General features: G+C 39.6%; 1 protein-coding gene across 1 annotated transcript in view; it reads right to left on the bottom strand.

Moving 5' to 3' along the window:
- Positions 1 to 20,592, bottom strand: part of POLR3B (RNA polymerase III subunit B) — a 123,654-nt gene that overhangs the window by 47,337 nt on the left and 55,725 nt on the right. Inside the window, exons 15-19 of the mRNA XM_074941077.1 lie at positions 18,632 to 18,794; positions 15,972 to 16,125; positions 12,115 to 12,189; positions 11,208 to 11,306; positions 2,170 to 2,297 (exon numbers count right to left, since the gene is read on the bottom strand). Of these exons, the coding sequence (XP_074797178.1) occupies positions 2,170 to 2,297; positions 11,208 to 11,306; positions 12,115 to 12,189; positions 15,972 to 16,125; positions 18,632 to 18,794 (619 nt within the window). The remainder of the gene's footprint in view (positions 1 to 2,169; positions 2,298 to 11,207; positions 11,307 to 12,114; positions 12,190 to 15,971; positions 16,126 to 18,631; positions 18,795 to 20,592) is intronic.

The raw sequence follows: 20,592 nt of genomic DNA, 5'->3' as shown, positions 1-20,592 counted from the left end.
CTGCTTCACCTCCCTTCTCATCTATGACATTACTATGTTTCTGATTGAGGAGACTGAGGACTTCCTTCAAAGCCTGTCAGTACAGCTTCCTCAAATCAGCAGAGGGGTCAGTGTTGAGCAATCTAAGTCCCACCTTCCCTCTAGGAAGGTAGCATGCTCTCTCAATACTCCCAGTCCTTGACACCACAGGGAGTGAGTGGATATGGGCATGGGTCCTTCCATATGGCTATGCAAAGTCAGTAGGGGAGAGAGAGAGCTTTTTAAAGCACAAAACAAGCAACAGAAGTTTGAAGTAGTAGTCAGCATTTGTGTAAATACAAAAATATATGCAAACAAATGAAATAAATTACACAAATATCCTGTAGGTTTAATTTTATACAGCTAATCTACAAGCATATGTAACAATCTTTTCTACAGCTAGATATCTCCTCCACTTTAAAAAAAAAAGTGTACACAAGCTTTTCATAAAGACTCAGGGTGTTTGCTGATATTTCAGTGTACAAAGTAACATACAGCCAGGTCATGTGCCAACTTTTAAAATGTACTTTTATCTCACTGCTTATTCTTTGGAGTCAGGTGTTTTGTAATAACAAACTGAAACAAAGGCTTTTTTTATTGCTAAAGATATTCAATGGCTTTTGTGTTCCTAGCGTCAGCAGTAACGTCAGAGGATTGTATCCAAGGAGCTAAATGTGCAAGACCTAGGGTCAAAGCAGCTGAATACACCAACCTCAGAAAACACAGACAATGAATTGCAAATGACACTCAAAACAAAACGAGAAAAAAAACCTTCACACAGAAAACTACAAAAGAACTCCACAGATACTGAATTGGCTTTCTGTACACACTGATCCTGCTTAACTGTGTGTGGTAACTAACCAAACGTTCTGAGACTAATAGTCATAAAATAGAGACTGTTGGGGGGGGGGAAGGGGGAACGGACTTGTAAAGGAAAAAAAATTGCCTCTACCTTTTCTTTTTTAAGGTGGTAACACATCTCTTTCTAATTTAATTTACTAGTATTTTGACATATTAAAGTTGACCATTAGGTACAAGGCAGCTATTCTTCCATTAATTCTGTTAGAAGATTTTCACAAAAGGTGTACGGTTTCAATTTTGGAGTCACATTACAAAACAAATGATTTTGTAAACCTAATATAAGAGATAATTTTTTCATGACACATGGGGTTCTTTTACTGTAATCTCAACTTGTCACAAACACAAGACGTAAAACTGACACTTATAGCTGAAGTCTGAACAGGGCACACTGAACTGATGTGCTGCTGTTTTCATTGGGGCTTGCTGTGGCTTGACAAAACAGTACATTAGTTAGGCACACAAGTTAACAAGAAAATGTTAATGATGGTTTGGCTGCTTATCAAATGGCAAAACTAGAACTGTGATCTTAACTACCTAACATGGCAAATCCATAAGATGACAGTTAAAGGAAACCATACCAACTATTAAATTAAAATTAGTTAAAAACCCATGCTCAGAAAATTAACTTCATTTCTTGTTTCATTGAGATGACACCATAACTGCCCACTAGTGCTTCCTCTCCCAAAATAAAGCCAAAATATAAAATAGTGTGAAGTGGGAGGTCACTGAGGAAGTACTGTCTTTTCTGGAAAGGGAGAGAAATTCTTAGTGCCATGGTATTGAGTGTTAATGAATATATATTAAAAAACGGCAGTACTCTAACTATACAGAGAAAATCACTTCTCCATGCTTTCACTCTCTTTGTGCAAACACTTTTTTTTTCTCTTTTTTGTTTGGAAACCCACAGCACACTGAAGTATAAAAAGAAAGAAAAAAACACTCACTGCCAATCTTCCAGCTATACTGAAAACTTGAAAGTAATGACTGTTACAAAAATAGGAACAATAGTGCTACGGTTTCTTCAAATTTTCATTTAAAGTATGAAAACCCCAGAACATTGGACTCCATTTTGCTAAGCTATTTCTTAAATTAAAAAAACAAAAAAAAAAACCAAATGAAAATTGGAACAAAGTCAATTTCTCCTGGCATCTACGCCATTGCTCATAAGAAATGTTCTAATTTCCTCTGAAACATTTTTAAATGATCTAGTAGACAAGAATATTTGTAGTATTTTACGCTGTCTGATGTTTAACATGACAACATTCCAATCCTGAAGCAGAAAAACCTTACCCATTGCTTGCTTCCCCATAGCACACTGGTAAGTGTTTCTTGGGGACTGGTTATGGTGAGGATATGGAATAAGCCCAGCACAGACGCCAAGAAGTGTGAAAGGTTCAATCTCCAAGTGTGTTGTAGCTCTTAAAAAGAAAACACACATTCTGGTTATAATATACCTATAGACAGCAGAATGGCACGATTTTATTGAATTCATTTTAGTAAAGTCTGATAAATTATTTCAATTTAGTTTGTTACCAGTCAGAAAAATTTAAGTGAGTAAAACTAAAAGCCTCAATGACAAATTCCAATATATTTTTATTCAAAGTTTTAATTTGGGATTTCATTGGGTCCAAACACAGAGAGGTAGAAAGGACAGGAAGGGTACAAATTTACATGGACAAATAGAAGAAAAAAACCGTAAGAGTAAACACACTGACCATAGTAACCAACAAGATATAAACAAATGTTATTTTATATACCTGTGGTGCTTAATATAAGCTACAAAATAAAAAGGGAGGTCACATACGAATGTCTGGAAAGAGAGTGTTTAAAAAATTCCAGAGAAATATATTTCTCACTTCTGATTACATGTCGCAACAAGCATGTCCCAACATGACAGCAATCTATTTCTGTTTTAGTTTACATGAAACCCATCCTTCCTGTATAGCAGGGGTTCTCAAACTGGGGGTCAGGACCCCTCAGGGGGTTGCGAGGTTATTACATGGGGGGTCGTGAGCGATCAGCCTCCACACCAAACTCTGCTTTTCCTCCAGCATTTAAAATGGTGTTAAATATATAAAAATGTGCTTTTAAATGATAAGGGGGAGGTCGCACTCAGAGGCGTGCTATGTGAAAGGGATCACCAGTACAAAAATTTGACAACCACTGCTGAATAGGCTCCTCCTTACCTAAAAGGTTCCCCAGTTCCTAATAAACCTAAATTCCTCCTCCCAACACCATCATCTCATCCACACATTGAGACCTTGCAGTTGTTTATCTGTCTAATTGGCCCTACATGTGGAACTGGAAGCACTTCAGAGAATGGAGGTCCTGGACTTTAATCTCTTACCTAGCAGGCTATATTTGGCCTCCAGGACCTTTCTCTTACCTTTCCCCATGTCATTAGTACCTACATGTACCACAACCAGCTCCTCCCCAACACTGCACATAAATCTATCCAGGTGTGTCGAGAGGTCCACAACCTTCACTCCCGGCAGGCAATTCATCATGTGATTCTCCTGGTCATCTACATTTTTGATAATCAAATCCCCGTTACTGTTACCTGTCTCTTCCTAGTAGCTGGGGTCTCCTCCCCTGGTGGGGATCCTCAGTGCAAGAGGATACCATGACATCATCTGGGAGGAGGGTCACAGCTATGTCTAAACAAGACTATATGCCACAGTTGATAAAACACTGTACAACATTTTATAAAAACTATATACATTGTGCACCGAAACACCTTAGAAAGCTGAATGGTGGGGGAAGAAATTAAGTAATATAGGCAAGGGATAAAAGGTACACTTTCAAAAGATTTTATAAGAGTTGGTGCATGAGAGAAAATTTGTTCTACATGGAAGGAGCTGCAGAGGAGAAAGCTCATGCACAATAGATAAATAGGCCATTTTATGTGGAGGGACAGAAGTGTCCAGCCCTAGACGAAGATTAGATACAAAGTCTGTAAGGCTGGAGCAAGTCTATGGTTTTTAAATCAAAGTGGGAAATTACGAAGCAGGGAATTCTGAAATAGGGCCAAACACTTTAAAAATAAATGTGTCCAAAGCACACATCTGTGGCAGTGCTCCAGAGTCATTAAATAGTGTGTGGATTTCAGGTATACGCCATATGGTGGCTTCCCAATAAGAGCCGGGCACCCAATTTGAAAATCCCCCAGTGCTCAGCCCTCTTTTCTTACCATGTGGGATATCTCATATGTTGGCTAAAATTGGTAACCTGAATTATGTGTTTTAAAATAGAAATTATGGCAATATCTTTTTAGTTGCAATATATTGCAAGGGATGGCAAAGCAGCACAACTGTGAGGTGGATGAAGAATCCCCAATATATACTAGCAGGGAATGCCTGAAGAGGAGGACTACCTGGAACATTACATCATAGCATTGTATGCTTTGCTGGGAAAATTAAAACCCTGATAAGTAGTTTAAGAAAACGAGCTCTTAGCCTCAGTCGTAGAATCATAGAAATAGAGGACTGGAAGGGACCTCAATAGGGTCATCTGGGCCGGTCTCCTGCACTCCAGGCAGGACTAAGTAATAACTAGATCATTTCTGACAGGTTTTTGTCTAACCTGTTCTTAAAAACCTGCAAGGGTGGTGTCATGGTTCCCTCCCCACTCTGAACTCTAGGGTACAGATGTGGGGACCTGCATGAAAGACCCCCTAAGCTTATTTCTACCAGCTTAGGTAGAAACTTCCCCAAGGCACAAAATTCTTTGCCCTTGGACGGTACACTGCCACCACCAAGTGATTTAACAAAGAATCAGGGAAAGGACCACTTGGCGTTCCTATTCCCCCAAAATATCCCCCTAAGCCCTTACACCCCCTTTCCTGGGGAGGCGTGAGCATAATATCCTAACCAACTGGTTACAAAGTGATCACAGACATGAACCCCTGGGTCTTAGGACAATAGAGAAATCAGTCAGGTTCTTAAAAGAAGGATTTTATTATTTTTTTTAAAAGGTAAAAATCGCCTCTGTAAAATCAGGATGGAAATTAACTTTACAGGGTAACGAAAGATTCAAAAACACAGCAGAACTTCCTCTAGGCTTAGTTTCAAAGTTACAAATAACAGGAATAAACCTCCCTCCAGCAAAGGAAAAATTCACAAGCAAAACAAAAGATAATCTAACACACCTGGCCTGGCTTTTACTTACAATTTTTGTAATATGATAGACTTTTAGGATGGTTTATAGGAGAAGGAGTTTTCTGACTTGATGCTTCTCTGCTTCCCAAGAGAACACACAAAAACAAAGCCTCCCCCACCCCAGATTAGAAAGTATCTTCTTTCCCCATTGGTCCTTTTGGCCAGGTGCCAACAAGGTTATTTGAGCTTCTTAACCCCTTACAGGTAAGGAGGAATTCTAGGCTACCCTTAGCTATATGGTTATGACAGGTGGAGAGTCGACAACCTCCCTAGGCAGTTTGTTCCAGTGCTTAACTACCCTGACAGAAGATTTTCCCAATGTCCAACCTAAACCTCCCTTGCTGCAATTTAAGCCCATTGCTTCCTTGTCCTACCCTCAAGAGGTTAACCAGAGGTTACCCTTCTCCTTGTAACAATCTTTTATGTACCTGAAAACTTATCATTTCTCCCTCAGTCTTCTTTCCTCCAGACTAAACAAACCCAGTTTTTTCAAACTTTCCTCATAGGTCATGTTTTCTAGACATTTGCACACTCTCACCAGTTTGTACTAACAGTAATAGTTCTGCTTATATTAGAGTATCTTGAAAATTACTCACTGGCATATCAACATATGCTACCGCTCTGCATCTGACGAAACAAACTATGTTCAATGGAAAAAAGAAAAGGAGTACTTGTGGCACCTTAGAGACTAACCAATTTATTTGAGCATAAGCTTTCGTGAGCTACAGCTCACTTCATCGGATGCATCGATGAAGTGAGCTGTAGCTCACGAAAGCTTATGGTCAAATAAATTGGTTAGTCTCTAAGGTGCCACAAGTCCTCCTTTTCTTTTTGTGAATACAGACTAACACGGCTGCTACTCTGAAATCTATGTTCAATGGAGATCTGTCTTAGGAAATACGAGTATTAATGCATCACCTGCAGATGAGCAAATCCAGAAGGGCAGATGCCTGGTCATCAGAGCTATTAATAAATTTGAAGTACGGACACATGCAGCGTCACAGCAAGCATAGAACTGAAACACTAAATGCCATGTAGAACAGTGAGATTCAGTCAAACTTGATGCGGTAGATTGCTACTTCTTGACTGCACACACAAAACCGGTTATTGCTATGATGAGCAAAGCTTTGAAAGATTACAAAGGGCTCAAAACACATGTAAACAGAGGCAGGACTAAGCAGAAGGCAGGCAGATTAGAGTGGTTACCTCAACACACTTCTCACTCCTTTAATTCTTTCCATTTTTCTTGTTACAATTCAGCAGAGCACCGTGTTACCAAGTGCGTGCAAGACACTTGGTTAAGAACATGATGTTGGTGATGAAACTCAGGTCCTTGTGTGTGTGCTCACATACAACGAGAGGGCCAAATCATCAGCTGATGTAAATCAGCACAGCACTGACTCCACTGGAGCTACACTGATTATACCTGCTGAGGATCTGGTCCACAGTGTTTGTAACAGGAAGCCAAAATTTTCAAACAAATCTAACTTCTACAAGTCAAAACGTCATTGCCAGAACTGGACTCGACACACATGTAGGTTTTACAAAGAGATTATGAAGCAAAGAGACACCTTGACAGACACTTGAAGCTCAAAAGAAATAAATCCCCAATTGGAATGCATAAGGTAAACAGCACTGATCACTCTTGCTAAAAAGAGGTGACTGTGACATCAGACAGGAGGAATGGCGATGGGATACCTCAGGGCTCTTGATCAGGTACTTTGATTATTCATCACACATTAAATTGTATTGGTTGTACCAATATAAAGGACATTCTTAGCTATGCAAAGAGATTTAGGGATAATTGCAAATAAATTGCATACTAGTTCCCAGTGTGATGCTAAAATCGACAGATTTACTTCATCATTTATATTCAGAAACAACTATTGTATGGCCAGGGTATTATAGCAAAATTACCAGATATATTTAGATCAAGTTTAGATGTGTTCATGGATAATGTAATACCTGTTATAAGTGTGGAAGGTTAATTTGAACTAGATGACCAACTAGGGTCTCTTCCCATTATTATGCAAGAGTTATCTGTGATTCCATATAGATTGCCAGGGATGTTCCAGGCTGCAGTCTATTCAGGTGCCTTGCAGTTACTCTGGTCAGCTGCAGTATGATTTGAAGGCAATTAACTTTGCCATAAGTGGCAATTTGTTCCTTTTGTCCTGACCTTTGCTGATGCACTCAGGAAACCAGCCAAGAGCCCCTCAGATCAACTCGTTAAAGTGAAAGGGCACAAGCAATATCAATGCAATTAATTGATGGAATGACTGTTTCATTTGGCAAAGGTGGACAACAACAGGGGTTTGGTCCAGCTCCACCGAAATCAATGCGAGTCTTTCCACTGACTTTAGTGGAGGTTGAATTGGGTCATAGGACTTTTGAGGTATGTCTACACTGCAATGAAAGCCCAGGCTCAAGGCTAACCCCCCTTGTGTCTACACTGCAGTTGCACTAACCCAGGGCTCAGACCGAGGGTCTCAGGGTCTGCAGGGCCAGAGGGTCCGAGCTCAAGTCAAGCCAGGACCCAGGGTCTGAGCCCTATTGCTATGCAGTGTAGATGCAGCCTTGCTTGACTCAGGTCCTGGGAGTCATCTGGAAGAATCCCACAATTCCTTGTGATAGCTTCCTTAGTTCTCTCTAACCCAACAATCTGCAATGCACTCTACTGAAAAAAGAAGCCCCACCCCCAGCAAACGGCAGATGCTCAGGTCAGCATTAGCCCATTCTATTCTGATCACTGCTCTGTAGGCACACTATCACAGAACCTCTTGGGTTTGCAACAAAGAGCAAACCACTCAAGCCTTTTGCAAAGCGAGCTGCTTCCTGGCAAGGGGCAGGGCAAGCAGTAAAGTTTTCCCACAGTGCACCATGTTCCTAGGAGTAGAGTGGCCACATTTTGGGGGGATGTGTGTGTGATGATGTATAACTGAAGATGACCATTTATACCATTGTTGCTACCATGGTTATACAATTGCAACAGATCTTATACAAAGTATGTCATGTAAGGTACAACTGTTCTGTTGATAATCTGCTAAGTATGATAATCTTGTTTATATGCAGGTATCCTCTTTGTATCTGACTTTATGAATATTTGCTATGTATTTGTATCTCAAACATGTGTTTTGTTCTTGGTTGACACCCACAAGGTAGTTTTACATCCAGTCTAGCCAGCCCAGTGTTGATGAACCATTCAATTGTGGATGGACCATTCAGGCCATTAAAGGAGATCAGCTCTTCAATGAGTCTTCCTGCAAATGCCTAAAACAGCAAGGAGCCAATGGTCACCCCTGTGATTTATCAAAACATGTAGGACATGTGATGTGGATACGTGATCTAGGACTCTAGGGAACTGGGGATGTTTAGTCTTCAGAAGAGAAGAATGAGGGGGGATTTGATAGCTGCTTTCAACTACCTGAAAGGGGGTTCCAAAGAGGATGGCTCTAGACTGTTCTCAGTGGTAGCAGATGACAGAACAAGGAGTAATGGTCTCAAGTTGCAGTGGGGGAGATTTAGGTTGGATATTAGGAAAAACTTTTTCACTATGAGGGTGGTGAAACACTGGAATGCGTTACCTAGGGAGGTGGTGGAATCTCCTTCCCTAGAAGTTTTTAAGGTCAGGCTTGACAAAGCCCTTGCTGGGATGATTTAGTCGGGGATCGGTCCTGCTTTGAGCAGGAGGTTGGACTAGATGACCTCCTGAGGTCCCTTTCAACCCTGATATTCTATGATTCTATGACTCCATCTTTGTCAGTAATTTTCCATACACAGGGGCTGTGGGCTTTGTTTGGAACAGTACATTTCCATGCACATGGCAGAGGATATAAAAGACACCTGAGACATCTCCATTTCGCCTTTTTCCTGCTCCAAATCTCTGGACTGTGGTTTTACAAATAAAAGGAGTATTTTGAACTAAGAACTGAGGATCTCCCAATCTTTTGGAAGTTACCAGAGCAACTTTTGAAAACTAGCAATTTATTCCACCACTGCTACAAACCTGATATAAGGACTTTGCAATCACCTGTATGTATATATGATCTATTAACCATTTATAAACTATTCTTTTCTTTTATTAATAAATTTTTAGTTAGTTTACTATGGATTGGCTGACAGCGTGATATTTGGGTAAGATCTGAGATACATATTGACCTGGTGGTAGGTGTGTGACTGATCCTTTGGGATGAGTTGAACCTCACATGTGGTGAATTGGATTTTCAATAGCCTCTTTCTATATTAGACCTGATTGTTGGGATGGAAGCCAAGGGCTGGAATGCCTAGAGGGGACGGTGTTTGGTTAACCAGTGTGGTGCTGCAGAAGCTCTTTTGTTACTGGCATGGTGAATCTAATTAAAGAATAAACCACCAGTTATTGGGTACTGTCTGCCCTGTTTCTTGCAGTCTGTCGTGAGGATGGCATTCTCAGTGTGATCCATTACAGGCCCCCCGGTCACATTAGGGACTCTGGGACATGGTTACTTGGACTCAGGTCTGTGCGGTGCAGTGTGAATGCCAGAACCCAAGGTTCGAGCATGTGTCAGAAAATTCTTAACCTCAGGTTAAAATACAACATAGATGCTCAAGCCCAAGGTTCCCTAACAGGGGTCTGCTGACTAGAGTCCCACTAACCCTGGGCTTACATTGCAGTGTAGACATACCTTTGAAGAACTGTAAAAATCATGCAGCGTATATGACAAAGAGATGTGTCAGAGAAGTCACTTGGGATACATTAGACATGGCTTTTGAGTCAATAGGATATTCTCAGCTCAATAAAAGCCTCAGAAAGTGTGAATTAGTAGTCTGGAAAGAAGCTTTGTTTTAATTTTAGTGCTCTTTGATCACAAATAGGTAGTGACAGTCTAGAAACTTTGAAGTACAGAAACAAGGTATCTGGCTTTAGATGTGGATGGATTTAAAAAAAAAATAAAAACCTCTTAAAAAGCTCTCTAAAGACATTCCAGAGTAGACTAGCATAACAGGATACATAATGGTGTGGTATAAAAGTTTTATAAGGAGCTGTTTGGCTGACCTGCATAACTCTCTAATGGTTTGGCCAATTATGAGTACAAGAGATCATGAAAAACACACACTGATAAAAATCACATATTCCATGTTTTTGTGGGTTAGAGTTTATAACCTCAATTCCTCACAAAAAAAAAAATCAAACACTAAATTCACTTATTTGTGACTATCCCATAGATGATTTAGGATTGGTGTAATCACAGATTGCTTCCTAAACTTCTGTCATCTCCTTCTTGTACATTGTTATAAACATAAGCAAGAGCTTGGTGTGGAAACAGAAATGTTACAACACAGTTAGGGCCCTACCAAATTCATGGTCCATTGTGGTCAATTTCATGGTCATAGAATTTAAAAAATAGTAAATTTCATGATTTCAGCTGTATAAATCTGAAATTTCACAGTGTTGTAATTGTAGAGGTCCTGACCCAAAAAGGAGTTAGGTTATTGTGCGGGGGGTTGTGGTACTGCTACCCTTCTATCTGCGCTACTGCCTTCAGAGCTGGGGAGCTGGAGAGCGGCAGCTGCTGGCTGGGAGCCCAGCTCTGAAGGCAGAACCACCGCCAGCAGCAGCATAGAAGTAAGGATGGCATGGTGTGGTACTGGCAACCTTACTTATGCACTGCTGCCTGCGGACCTGGGCCCTCAGTCAGCAGCTGCCACTCTCCAGCCTCTCAGCTCTGAAGGCAGCAGCGCAGAAGGAAGGGTGACATGGTATGGTATTGCCACCCTTACTTCTGTGCTGCTGCTGGTGGGGCGCTGCTTTTAGAGCTGGGTGCCCTGCCAACAGTCGCTGCTCTCCGGTCACCGAGCTCTGAAAGCAGCGCAAAAGTAAGGGTAGCAATATCACAACCCTCCTAAAATAACCTTGTGACCCCCCTGCAATTCCCTTTTGGGCAGGACCCCCAATTTGAGAAACGCTGGTCTCCCCCGTGAAATCAGCATAGTATAGGGTAAAAGCACACAAAAGACCAGATTTCATGGGGGGAGACCAGATTTCACAGTCTGTGACGCATTTTTCATGGCCATGAATTTGGTAGGGCCCTAAACATAGTTAATGAACTTACATTTCAGAGAACAGAAAGGAAGAAGGCTGTAATATGCATATTTTTACTGTGCCAGTATTTAGTCTGAATGTACACTTACTTAGTAATTGTATGTTCATACAGTGCAATGTTGCAGTCATTTTCCTCGTTCACGTCCAAATATTCAACTAGGCCTTCATGCAAAAAATCTTCAAAATTCCTGTAATTGCCAAAAAAGGTACACACTGAGAAACATTTTATTCATATGCAAAAATAAAGTTAAAGTTATTAAAAGGAACTGACTTTTGTAAGGAAAGCAAACTAAACAAGTGGTTCTTATCTGCACACAGAGTTACACAGATCTGAGAGAATTCTCTCTAAATTTCTGAAGCAGAAAAAACAATCTTACTTATCTGTTTGCTTCAGGGGGGATTTTTTTTTTAAATAGCCTTAATATTTTCATCATATCATAAAGGTAAGTATATTTTGTGGATGGACGAACAAATTTCCATGATGATTTTGCAAGACTGATTAGAAACTGAACTGGAACGCTTATATATGTAAATATTATACATCTCTCTCTCTCTCTCCTTCAAGAGTTACTAGTGATTCTTAATGCCTCAATTTCTGAGAGCCCAAGCCGTCACTCCTGATTAGAGGTGCCTGATTTTCAGAGGGCGGGTGCGCAGCCTTTATCAAGAGACTCTCTAAGGCGTCTCAGATCAGGCATCAGAAGTCAGTAGCTGCTTTTAAAAATTTAGGTTATACATTTATTTTATATAACCACATATCACAATCTCAAATCAATAGCAGAATGAGAGTCATGACTTTTTTGTATCCGATTTAAAAAACAGAAAATATCTGCTATTCTGATTCTTCATTTACATGTGAGAGCAGACTTCTCCTGTAAACATTTAACCGGCATTGCAATACCACAACAGAACTCTTAATTCAGTCAGGGCGTATTGTTATTACATTTACAGATGGAGAGGAGTGGGGGACAGACATAGTCCTGTCGAGTAATTTACCTGTATCCCTGAGCAAGTTCTTCCATATGCTTGTCCGTAACTGCAGGTTTTTGCTTCTTTACAATTATGTAGGGTCTAAATTGGAAAAAGGAATGTTGCAGTAGATATACACGGAGTTAACATAAATATAAATTAAAGTAAGGTAACATCAATGCATAGGGTAGCTGGTCTGTAAATCCACTTTTGGAAACCAAGTGCAGACGTAGAAGTACACATCTTCTTAAACAAGGTACTCATTTAAAATAAGTAGAAGCATAACTAGATTTATCTGCTATTTAGTTGATGTATTTATGCAGATATAATTAGCCAAGCCATTAACTTGGATTGTTTCAAATTTGAGTTTTATTTTACCAGTTCAAGAAATGTATGTATCATATACAATTTCACCCCAAAGTATAAACAAGTTATTTTTAAAAGATACATATGACATATTAAAATAAAGTTCAGAACTACATTTTAAGTGGATAAATGTAACCTACAAAATTATTAAGTTGGTTGCTTTGAAATATTTAAATTTTCTCAACAGTACGAGGCTACAAACTCCTTGAGATGGGGTGTTTACATGTCAGTATTTTGTTCAGTGCTGAGCACAGTCAAAGCTCAACAAATATATACTTAAGTTCGAATAGGACACATTTTGCTACTAACTGTTACCTAAAAGGATATAAAATATAAATAGAATTCACTACGTGCTGCAGTAGATTAATCTATCACTTTTAGCAGCACATGAATCTCTGGAAGCTTCACCACCACGAGGAAACACTGACACAAAGAATGGCATGCAAGATCAAAACGTCAAGGGCTGTTGCTATTTGGACAAGTTGCTCTTACAGAGTGCAGCAAATAAGTACAAGATACTTGTGTAGTCTGCTCTGAAGTCCAAATAACTGTTTGAGGGCTAATGAGCACTTTTAAATGGTTAAGAGGAGGAACTGAACAATTGCAAAGGAAAAAAACCTCACAGGAAAGTGAACTGGGTAAGTTTTCTTGGAAATCCACATTATTTCACTCGATGTTGCCTTTTTTTAGTTGGAACACAGTTCAGATGTTTTGCTGGACCGCCAGATCTGAAGTTTGATTTGTACTAGCAGTGTTTGAATTGGAGAGTTAATTTCTCTGCCTTTGAGTTCATTCCTGTCTGTGGATTCTACTCAGCCATCCCTGCCAGGTCTGACTTATTGCTGGCTCACAAATATGCTGATGATCGAATGATTTTTAAGCCTTTGGAAAGCCTCAAATTGCATCAAACACCATGTTTGGCTTTTAAAAGAAAGTTAACACTACTAGACAAGGTGATTGCCACTTTTAGCCATGAGTACTGCTGCTGATTGACTTACCTATGAACTGTGCACACAGTTAGCCTAAGCTAAACCATGCTTGTATTATTACCCCATCCTCTCTCCGCCCTCCCTTCTTATTTGTTCACCCCTCTGTTGTGCTTTGTCTTTTAGACCCTAAACTCTTTGGGGCTGAGAACATCTTTTATTATGTATGGAAGTACCTAGCACAAAGGGGCTCTGATGTGACTGGGGTCTCTAGGCACCAACATTACATGAATAATATAGTAATTTTAGTTCAAATACATAGCTATTTACAGTCTCAAAACATAGTTACATTTTTGTAAGACGTTCTTGTCTGTGTCTTCCTGCCCCAGCTTCCTTTGGCAACCCACCTCATTCCCTTCCCTAGCATATTGTTATGCGTTGAATTCAAGTGCTCTCTTTCAAATGTAAATTGTAAGCTTCTTGGGGCAGAAATGTTATTATTTTATGTTTGTCAAATGGGAACTACAGAAATAAGTCAAAATTGTGTGACATGTTTTCTTCTAATGAAAGCAAACAGCTACATCCCTTTGACACCTTTAGCTAGCTCAAAGGAGATTGATTTATTTCAAAAGAACTAGTTACAATTAGAGTAAAGCCCTGATCCTGCAATGTGATGCTGAAGACAACAGGGTGCCTTGTGGGTACGTATGCACATCTTGCTGCAGGACTGTAACCTATGTATTTCTTATAAAAACACAAAATAAAAGAAAAAGAGAAAAGTGACAGTATTTCAAATATACTCATACCAAAGTTGCTAATGTTGTATTTCCTTGGGTGGTAGGAGGGACATTTTTACTTTGTTTTTACTTCTGTTCAGAGTCATCTATTCGAGCAGCAGCTTATTTTTTAAACTTCGTTTACTCAGTTGCACATTTATCCTACAGTAAGGCAGAGATTTTGAGGACCTCTTGGCTCCATTGAAAGTCCACTGAAATGGAATGGGGATTGTTGCCTATGGGGTTTTAGGCACCCTTTGAAAACCTGAGCCTAAAAGACGCACAATGTGTAATGGATAATTAAGTTCTTTAGAAGGATTTTTGGTGAGAAGTTGCGACAGTCAGGGTCCAGACACCCCAAGAGGAGAACACAAGGTTTAAACCCCAAAAATCCCAGGGAGGAGGGGAGGGGGTATCAGCTCCTCTTATTGAGACAGCCCTCCAAATCAGCCAAAGGCAAGCAGTCTTTGTTAAAGAACAGGACACAGACCATTCCCTAGAGAGCATCAGGGAAGTAATTCATAGCAATGCCCCTACAGACAACTATATTGCTACTATTACTCATGTAATGGGGGAGGATTTTTATGGACACGGGTACAATATACAGGGAAGCCCCAACAGGACAGAATAAGGGTTTGTGACAATCAGGGTCCAGATACCCCAAGGGGAGAACAAAAGGTTTAAACCCCCAAAATGAGCTGGTGAACCAAATGATTGCATACTGTATTATTGTAGTATAGAAGTATATGAGTAAGGTCTTGTGAAAGCTTGTAATGTTCTGAACTTGACAGTCATTAACAGATATGCATACAGAATGTGGTTATGAATCGAAGTATTTATGAATATAGAAAACTGTGCTCATAATCTGTACTAAAACTGTCCTGCTGTAGTTGGAAGAAGCAGTGAATCAGGGAGGGGCTCTCCCCAAGCCAGGTGTTTACATGAAACCGGCTTCAAGTAACCATCCATTGTCCAATACAGGAAGAGACAATGATGGACCACCAGAGTTAATGATAGCCAGGATGTCTCCATGTCGTCTCAAGCCAAGAAAGAATTTTCCCACACTAAATAATCATGAGTCATCATGGGGGGGGGGGGGGGGAAGAGGGTGTCTTTTTTAAACAAGGGGGACTGAAGTTTTTAATTCAGAATTTGGGGGGCAGTCTCGAGGCGGGAGGCTGCCCATGAAAACTGGATCCTTCCTATAGCTAGGGGGTATGCTGAGAAACAGTTAAGGCAATAGGCAATTTATATTAGAAAAGAGATTTTTGTCTAATATGGAAGCGTAAAGCCTGACGTTGCATCTTGATGTTTATTTTCTGTGTTACTTGTACATGTTTGCTCTCCCTTATTAGTTGATCTTTGAATCTGTGGTTTTACTATTAAATATTTTGTTGATTTTCACCCCAAGCAGGTCTCTGGTGTCCAAACGGTGTGGAATGTGTATGCCAAAGTAAGCTGGTATCCGAGGGGGGGGTGGTGGTTAGGGTTAGGGTTGGGGGGGGGGGGGCTCGTTTCACACCTTTGGGATTAACAAATTCGAGAGTAACAATTCAAGTGTCTGGTAATTAAGAACTATGGGAGGACGAATTTGGGGAGTCTTGGGACTGGAGGGACTGTTGGTGTCATCCTGCAAGGAGTAACTAGGCTGCTAAGGACCTAGGGCGTGAGACCGTATGCTCTGAGTAGGCTACTGGTTCAGAGACCTGAGCCATTGCTGCACAGCACAGAGGCCCCCAAGATTACAGGGGCAGGGCAGGCAGTGACAGAATCCCTTATCAGTCTGGCTGCTCCCCCAATCATCACAGAAGTTTACCTGCACAATCTTCCTCCATCAGAGGAAATGTAGACACATCTGTCAGCAAGATTCGTGGAGATTGAAACAAATTCATTGATATAACCTGCTCGCCGCATTAGCCGAAACGTGTGAACTAGTTTTGGATGGTCGCGAATGACACCAAGGATGTTACCTGTTCAAGAAAACGATCATTTTATGATCTATGTTTTGCATGCTTCAAAATTCTCTTCAGTTCAGAGCCGAGCTCCTTCCCTTGTTAAAGGTGACAGGAAATACCTGTAAGGCGAGTCTACGCTGCAGCTGGGAATGAGCCTCCCAGGCCAGATAGAGAGACACTCGAGTTAGCCTTGCTTGAACTAGCGCACTAAAGATAGCAATATGGGCATTGCAGCAAGGGCAGTAGCTCTGGCTAGCTATTTAAACTTGGCTCTAAGAGGGTGCGGGGTTTGGACTCAGGCAGCTAGCCTGAGCCACCACCCGGGCTGCAATGTCCACCCTGTTATATTTAGTGTGCTACCTTGAGCAGAGCTAGTGAGAGTCTATCTAACTGGGCTTGGAGGCTCACTCCCCACTGCTCGGTAGACATGATGAAAAGCTTAAATTTTTCATCAAGAAGCCAAAACATTTTCAAAGTCAAAACCCCCAAAATATTTTGGTTTTGTCTGAAAATTTTAGGTTTTTCCTCCAACCCCATGACCCGCCAATAAAAAAAAACAGCAATTTTTTTCAAGGAACACAGACACCTTCCACAAAAATTTTTGTTTGTTCAAAAATCCACTTTTCCATAGAAAAAGTTTCATTTGGAAATTGTCCACCAACCCTACTAATAGCCTACATTTCTATCAATTTCTCCACAGCATCTTGAACAAAAATGATGTGCTCATTACAGTTTCATTTTAATGAATTGCTATTCAATATGCCTACAAAATTCACCATTGCATGTACAGGTAGGTAAAGCTTCTGAAGACTGGAACTCAAGAGCTCTTTGGCAAGTGTATGGGGGAGGAACTAACCCAGAAATAGTTATGATGACTTATAAGAAAGCAACACCCCCTCCACCCCCCTGACATTTACATTAAGGTAACTGCACATAATAGCACTAGAACGTCCTTTTTAAGACCCAATTCAGCAAATCATTCATATTTAGCAAAGCATTTTAGCATGCAAGTTAACTGCTTTGCTGAATAAGGATGGACTTAAGCATTTTATGTCATCTCTGCAGACAATAGAGTAAAAATTTACTTTTAAAGACCTAGCAGAACTGAGATCATCATAGAACATAAAAAGAAATGGTGCAGGTACTTGGAATTCAGAGTAGTTTATTTTTTTAAATGAACAAACAATAGCTAGAGATTAGTAATGGGATAGGGACCCCTTTTTCTTTGTAGGTCACTGGTTCAAATCGAACACGTGTCAGTGGTCTGCAAGACAAATTTTTAAGTACTGAAAAGATCAAAATTGTAGATTTAATAGTGAAAGTCTTTTGCTTTCACTTAATGTTGTATTTTCTATTTTTAGGAATGTTACTCATCTCTGCAAAAGACATTGCAACCATATTCCACAGAACCAGTGAACTAGGAAAAGTAAAGGTTGAGTCAGCATTTCTGTTATAAAACCCCATTTATAATCTGGGTGAAGTGTAACACGTGCATGGTTCATTAGCCTTTAAAAAACAAACAAACAAAAAAACACTACCACTACAGAAAAGCAAAGGAAGTCATTTTACTTCTTGAGGAATCTTTTCTGGAGAGAGGGACAGGGTACAAAAAACAAAAAAACCTTTTGTTTATCTCCATCTTCTAAACCCTGAATCCAAAATGTAAATGAGGCCTTTTTGCTACCAAAAGAGACCAAATACTGGATGTGTGAAAAGTGGTTACTTATGACAAAGAGCAATTTTATCTCATAACTTTTAATCTGTTAGTATCACAAACAGTGAGACTGATATGATATTAAATGAGGATTTAGACAACAGACTTCAAGTCAATAATGTTTATGTGCATAACATACACATTTTTTTGAAACACATGTCTATCCAATAAGCAAAAAAGAAAGAAGCTGGCCTGTTCTCTGAGGTGAATTTTTGTAACTATCCATGACGGTGTGGGGAGTGGTGAGGGTGGTTGACTAGATGACCTCTTTAGGTCCCCCTTCCAGCCCTACATTTCTATGATTCTAGGATGGGAGTTCTCCCCAACAAAGATAAAAATATTTTTCAAGAGGATAGTAATGCTAACTTTATAAAAAAAAAAAAAAAAAAGAATTAGGAATTCAAACCCTGCATAGCATTACATTCCAGACAATATCACAATCTGTGTGGAATTGAAAGTATGTCCGTGTGCATGTTTCATGCAGTACTGTTAGGTACCATCTAAGAGCCCATACTTAAGGATGCCTTAACACAGCCTCCAATTTTGTACCAGAAATTCTGCAGCCACAATTAACGGTGGTCATAATTTTTGGGGCATAAACAACTATAGATGAGTAAATGCCATCATTTGGACTGTCAACTCTTTCTGTAGGAGCAGTCAAGATGTCAAAACATTTGCACCTGAAATTGGTACATAAAAAACTGCATCTGCACTTGATTATGATAAAAAAAGATGCTGGACAGTTTTTAAAATTTGGCCCCCTCTATCTGTGTCAAGATGGAGCAAGACTGATGGAAAGTTACATACCATTAAGGAAGACAAGGAACACATTTGGATATGAAAGTTCTTCTCCACATAGTAAGTTTACATCTTCTACTCCAAGGTTACTGGCTAATTTAATAATTGGGCCATCTTCCATATCAGTAGTAATGTGAGTCATCAGAGCTAGGTTTTTAACCAAACCACAAGCCTAAAAAACCAAATATGAACAAGTTATTCCAAAGTACATATTCTGATGTTACAAACTGCACTGTTTTTAATAAAAGGAAAAGGAGGACTTGTGGCACCTTAGAGACTAAAATTTATTTGAGCATAAGCTTTCGTGAGCTACAGCTCACTTCATTGGATGCATTCAGCCACTGAACGCATCCGATGAAGTGAGCTGTAGCTCACGAAAGCTTATGCTCAAATAAATTTGTTAGTCTCTAAGGTGCCACAAGTTCTTCTTTTCTTTTTGCGAATACAGACTAACACGGCTGCTACTCTGAAACCTGTTTTTAATATAATTCTGTAAGTATGTACAACGTGTATTACAGCATAAGTGATAGAAATGAGGTTGGATACAAAATAATTCCCTCTAGGAAAAAATATCTTTCTTCTCAGATTCTTTTATAAGCCAGGAAGTACCTTCTAATCATCACACTGAAATTCCATGTTTTAGAATTCAAAATTGAAGATTTTAAATTTAAAAAGTGTGACTGCAAAGCTGCAGCTATTTTTCAAACTATTACAGTGTAGTAGTGTTAAATTATGTAGAATAAAAGATATGTGCAACTATTTTAATTCCTATTGAGATCAAATTTTATTTTTTAAAAAGGTGCTAAACTTGTAAGGTATAAAATAGATCTTATTTATCTCTCCATGTAAAAGTTACTCTGAAATAGAATAATGCATCATTTAAAGAAATACAAGAGAAAAATGACTCCGCATCATTAAAGAATTTGAAAATATGTAATATGTACCTTTAGTAGGCTAGTCTCCAAGCTGAAAATTCATCCATTCTTTTATCTATATGTAAGGCTATTTTTATGACTTAAGATTAGAGTTTCACTGGTAAAATTAGAATTAACCAATGTGACAATAACTTGTTAGGATGCCAAATGTATGTTTATATTATTCATTCTAATCAATACAAAAAAAAGTACGGCACTAAAATGGCAGCTTTTAAAGGAATCATAACAAAAGCAGTTTTGTCCATATGAAGGAATCAGCCATCCCATATGCCGTAAAGTAAGCTTTAAGAAAATAAACATATTAAATTATGTAACACTTGGACATTTCAGCAAATCACTTCACCCATTTAATGCAAATGGTTCATCTTGCTTATCTTCTAGTGCTGGAAAGTCCAGGGCTCCCATCAAGCATTGTATCAGAACAAATTCACTCCCAGTGTCAATTGTTCGGTGAGACAGTTTTATGATTTTGTTGCATTAAGAATTTGAAGAAAATTTTCTTCATTAACTACAGCAGTTTCTGTAATATTCACAAATTATTTACAATAACCTCTTCTCTGAAAGTCTAAGGCTCAGGCTGACATGGCAATCTCACAGTAGTAAGACACATTCATTTACAGTATAAAGGAATAAGAGTTTAAGACTCTTTGGACCCTTCAGCCCTGGCTGGTAGAGGGAGCAAGATGAGCTTCCGGAGAGAAGGCGGTGCCTGATATCATTCTGTTGCAAATCCAGATGAAGAGCTCCATACAGAGTCCCATCCAGCTCACCTCAGCCAAAACGACGTCTGTCATAACAAGGAATGGGGAGTGCAATTAGAGAGGACTGGGTTGGGAATCAGACTGCAAATCCCCATGTACCTTAGCTCTTCACTTGAACTGGAAGGATAGACAATAGTGTCTCTGAACATGCCCCCTTCCACCTTTTTTTTTTTTTTTTTTAAAATTATGACAGTGGTACTTAGAGGCAGCAGCCAAGATCCAGAGCTCCATTGTGCAATGTGCTGTACACACATAGAAAGAAACAGTCCCTGCT

The sequence above is a fragment of the Natator depressus genome, chromosome 1 (assembly GCF_965152275.1).
Source record: "Natator depressus isolate rNatDep1 chromosome 1, rNatDep2.hap1, whole genome shotgun sequence".
Lineage (NCBI taxonomy): Eukaryota > Metazoa > Chordata > Testudines > Cheloniidae > Natator > Natator depressus.
This window is presented reverse-complemented; position numbering and strand designations above follow the sequence as displayed.